This window comes from Lepidochelys kempii, chromosome 3 (genome assembly GCF_965140265.1).
Source record: "Lepidochelys kempii isolate rLepKem1 chromosome 3, rLepKem1.hap2, whole genome shotgun sequence".
NCBI classification, from domain to species: Eukaryota; Metazoa; Chordata; order Testudines; family Cheloniidae; genus Lepidochelys; species Lepidochelys kempii.
In genome coordinates, this window is record NC_133258.1 from 161,156,742 (window position 1) to 161,161,960 (window position 5,219).

The window sequence follows — 5,219 nt, forward strand, 5'->3', positions numbered from 1 at the left end:
GGAAGTAGAAGGGCAAACATCTGGTACATTTCTAGACATGTAGGGAATAAAGGCTACTTTTACTTTAAGAGAGATATGACATCATAATGGCCTACAGGTTGTGATGCCAGATGCTTTTGACATCACAAAGAAACTCTTAGCAACTGTTTAAGCATACACATGACCATTTCGTGATGGGGATAGATCTCCCCTGATTGGTAAAGCAAGAGCAGTGTCTGCTGAACCCTCTTGATTCCTCAGCTTGAACGTGTCAGAGTCAGCTCAAACAAACTCTCAGTTCAAAATCTCCAGGATTAGCTTGAAAGCTCCCAGTCCTGAAGCCCAGAAGGCAAGCAAAGAGGTAACAAGTTGGCTGAGAGCATTTCAGAAGCATTCTGACAACCAAAGCAGGATGGGTGACTGGAAAAGCTACATCAATACCATTCTAAAGGATAAGAACATTGAAGATGTAGCTATCGTGGGGCACAGTGACAACAAATCAGTATGGGCTTCCAAGCCAGGGGGCCTACTGGCTGCTATCTCACCTCAGGAAGTGGGGGTGATCATAGGCCATGACAGGAAGGGGTTCCTGCAGACAGGGATTACCATAGCTGGCAAGAAGTGCAGTGTAATCCGTGACTACTTGCTTGTGGAAAAAGATGCTGTGATGGACACCAGAACCAAGGAGGGTGACAGCAAGTCCATCTGTATTGGCAAGACCCCCAGAGCCCTGATCTTCCTCATGGGCAAAAAGGGAGTCCATGGAGGAGCCCTCAACAAGAAGGTGCATGAGATGATTGCAAGCATGAAAGCCCAGAATAGCTAGAGCAAAGGACATAGATACTGCTGTCCTGGGGGGCCCATGGAAAATGACCTTATCCTTGCTTTAAAAGAAAGGAAACAAATTCCTGATTTCACTTAACTGTCTCTTTGTCCGTTTCTTTCAGGTGGGATGGAGTAGGGTGGAGGAACTTGCTATTATACTAGCAACCTGCCTGCCCATCTCTTGAGGGGCTGTTGAACATGATTGTTACCCTTACTGTCCCTAGTCCCACCGGTCTGTCTCCAAGCCATCTTATGTGGTATGCTGACCATTTCCCACTCTCCCAGTTCTCCGTTAGCAATAGCTTTGAGAAAAGGGGGATTTGGTCTCTTTTACCGGCTAGTCTGTGATTGTCACTGTTTGAGGTCGTTACATCCTGCCCTTCTGCTATTGGTAACTGGAAAGTTCCTTGTTCCTCCTACAAATAGCCCCAAAGACTGAGGAATAGCAGCGGTATTTGGGACAGTCCATTTCTATTTTGTTTTGGATGATGTTCCATTAGGCAATTACTAACAGGAACGACTCATTTTCTTTCATATTGTGGCATTTTATTAACCAAAGCTCTGTATCATTTTCCATTAGAGGGTTTATTAAAGACAGAATCTAGCTAGTCCAATGAGCACTGGAACCCTGAAGGGCTGGGTACCACAAGCTGCACTTCTGCTATGTGTGCTGTGTACATGATAAGGCCACCGTTTGTACCACTGGAACTAGCCCAGCGAGCTTGGGGAGCTAACTATTGATCATCCAGAGTTGGGCTGTTATAGCAGCCTCCTGCTGCCAAACCTATTGACTGACCTGAATTCTGGGTGTGGAACCCACCAATTAATCTTTCACCTGCTCACTTCCCAGAACACTTCCATCACTGGGCATTTAACAGTAACTGTGGAAGGGAAGTGAGATTTTTTGAAGCCACCCATACTTTGGGGTGAAGATGGAGCCGGTTCCTTCCCCATTCAACCCTTTCTTTCCCATGATAAGTACTCTCATACCTCTTGCATCAGCTGGTCTCAGTTCTGTGACTCCTTCACACTCCACTAGCATGGCCTCCACAAGAGAAGGCCATGTTGTCTTTAGTGCTGAAGCACTTCCTCTTCCATTTCAGGAGGGGGCAGGTTATATATGTATATGGGGGCAGGTTAGGGTCTAATCAGGACAGTGCAAAAAGAGAGGAACGCTTTCTCCTTCTTCACAACCCAGCAGCCAACAAGAAGCAGAACTGGGTGCGTTGGGCTGGGAGAATAAAGAAGAGCAAAGGAAAGGCACCTCCTCTCCAGATTTATCCCCTTTGGACAATATGTCCCACATTTTTTTTTTCTCCTGAAAGGCTGATAGATATATGCTCTAGCCAGACTAGGTACTACACTGCCAGGGCATTGAACCAGGGCATTGCCTGGGAACCAAACCTCTGGTCTCATTATAACGGGCGACTGTTTGCTCTGCCCGAACACCCCAACACACAAAGATTCCCCATTGTGCCAGGTGATGTTCTGTGCCAGCAGATCTCAATCCATTACACAATACCAAAGCACAGCATTATGGCACTCCACCCTCTGTAGCCTCAGGGTACCCCACTATGCCAGGAAAGCTCAACTCTCCACACTACCAAGACTGTCACAAGATCCCCTTACACAATGGCACCCCAACTTCGCACCATGCTTATTGTCCGATCACTCAGCTTTCCAGGCCCATTGGGCCACAAATAAATCACTCTTGAAGAATGCACGAGGCCCCCATAGAAATAAGGTGTGAGCCAACATCATGGCAAAAATTAGACAGGCCATCCCCTAAATACATCTGAAGGACAAAAAAAACCTTCTGTGCTCCTTGATAAATATGAATTTTCTAATTGTATATGGTACTGATATTGTGTAATTAAATGAAGACCATATGAAGATTTGTAGCTGTAACATGCTGCTGAGAACACCCAGAACTGTGAGCACCCTGCCTTAACAAGAGTGAGCTTTTCTGGAGATTAGACGGTGCATCAGCTCCCCTGCCACACCAGCCTTTCTTCCTCACCCGCAAACTCCTCAAGGCTCTCCCACCCCAGACCTTGCCTAGCAGGTAACGATCTGTGAACTCCAGCCCCCAAGCTCCTTTCTCTGCTATGCACAGCCCCTACCACTGTACAATGTTTGTTGCTCTTTTAAAGAGTTGGTACATCACAGCTTTTTAATTGGAGTTAACACCCCCTTCCCATCAAACACAGCACTGCACTGCACTGGTCTGCCTTTGTTTCACGGGTCAAATTGATTCCCTGGAGTTCAGTCTCCTGTCTCTTCTGGAGGCCCAACTCCATCTTGATTAAGGTGTCTGCTGGTGTGTTCCAATGTGTTGCTTCCTGCTGCAATTTTACAATTTAAATGTTCTCCTCCTGCAGCCTTGGATACAAACGAATAGCCCATTGAATTTGGCCACACCTGGTTTGCGGTGTTGGCCTCTTTCCTTTGTGTTGAGAAAACATGTTTACCAACTTCCCCTGACATGCCTAGTTTAAACACCTTTTAGGCACAGATTTCAAAGCATAATATCCCTGAGTATCCATAATTCCACACACAGCATTGTCACATGCATTTAACAATGATATTGTTGACCAGTGTGGTGTTAGTTTTCAAATGATACTTCACCAGGCATATTGTGTACAAATCTGACACCCCATATTTGCAGTCTTGTGCAGGGTGTGAACACAGGGGTCCCTAAGCCACAGTAGCATGCAGCCACATGAAAAAACAGTATAAATGAAACCAAACTTCTAACACATTAGCTTGGGTGCACCTTAGAAAAAGGAAGGAACCCTCCAGTAAAACTACAACACAGGTGCAGTCAGCAAGCGCTTCCCCCAAAAGGATAATGCTTATAACCAGCAATTAAAATAAATTAACATAAGCCCCAGAAGGTATATATGATATATACATACAGGAAGACACAGTCCCTGCCGTACGTTGCTGAGAGCCTAAAATAACGTTACAAGGCACTGCTTATTAAGCTTCTGCAGGTCATGCATTTTTATCCTGTCCAAAAAGCTTCACAGAGAACACAGTTCTTTGTGGTTAAAATTGCCACTTGCTTCCACAAGCTCAAGGCAACAATGACCCAACATTTTGTTGTGTGTTAAGTCTTCCTCATTGGGCAAATCAAAAAATCCAGTCTGTGCTCTCTGACACGTATAATCTGAAAGACACAGCAGACAGTACTGGAGATTAGGAGAGAATAATTCCAAGTGTTTGTTTGCTCACTTCTTGTGGGCATCACCAAAGTTGGGACTTGAATGTGGAGCAGTTTTGCTTTTAGAATTAGAATTAGAAATACAAATTAGAACATGGAGGAGAACAGCCCTGGTTTGTACTGCACATTTTAACAGTGTTATGCATCCAGGCAGCAGTAACTCCTTGGTTATATACTGCAGTGATAATGTAAATTGTAAAATTGCCAGTGATCTGAGCCTAGAGAGGGCACATGTCATAGTCCAGTGACTGTACACGCAGAATAAATTTAGAGAGCAATCATTTCAAAGCCTAAACAGAACCTGAATCCACAGTTCCCAAAATCCTCGAGCCCTGAGGTAAAAGCCCTTTTGTTTAGCTCAGCCCAGTAGAGTGTTTGTTACATTTAACCCAGACTTCCTCCATAGCCTGGTCTGGTGAAACTACAGGAAAAATAACAGGAGCCAAGAAAACAGCTGCCTCTGCATGATCTCCTTCCTCCCGCTGTGATGTGAGAAATCCAGTATAGAGCTGAATTAGCCTTTTGCTGGTAAACAGCATGGCCTGAGAGAGGCGATTTGCTCATGCACACAATACCTCCTGAAAATACCGCTAGTAACTAACTTATCAGGCAGTTTTATTTTATTTTCAGACACACCTATGTCATCCAGGAGCCAAATACATTAATTCCCTCGGAGACTAAAAGATTTGCAACAACCTGTACAAGAACAATGGTCTGATTTATTTACAACACAAACAGAGTTCCAGGTTTTAACTGGATTCTAATTTAATTATAGGCAGAGCAGGCTGTGCTACCTTTAGCTAAGGGCTTGGCTACCCTTGCGAGTTACAGTGCATTAAAGGAGACCCGGGCACACTAGCTCACTACCCGTCCACTCTGGCAAGCCACGTAGAGCGCTCTGACTCTGCGGCTGGTCCACTCCTGGTACTCCACCTTGGCGAGTGGAATAATGTTTGGTGTGCCCCCACTGGAGCACCGCGGTGCCAGTGTGGATGCCCTGGTCTGTTAATGCACTCTGATTGGCCTCCAGAAGTGTCCCACAATGCCTGTTCTAGCCACTCTGGTCATCACTTTGAACTCTACTGCCCTGCCCTCAGGTGACCAACCGTCAGACCCGCCCTTTAAATTCTCTGGGAATCTTGAAAATCCCCTTCCTGTTTGCTCAGCCAGGCATGGAGTGCTCTCAGCA

The 5,219-nt window shown here is 45.6% G+C and overlaps 1 protein-coding gene across 1 annotated transcript; it reads left to right on the forward strand.

Annotated features, from left to right (window-relative positions):
• Positions 1 to 391: 391 nt before the first annotated feature.
• Positions 392 to 805, forward strand: PFN3 (profilin 3). The gene has a single exon (XM_073335283.1). It carries the CDS (start codon positions 392 to 394, stop codon positions 803 to 805), a length of 414 nt encoding a protein of 137 aa, XP_073191384.1.
• Positions 806 to 5,219: the final 4,414 nt, after the last annotated feature.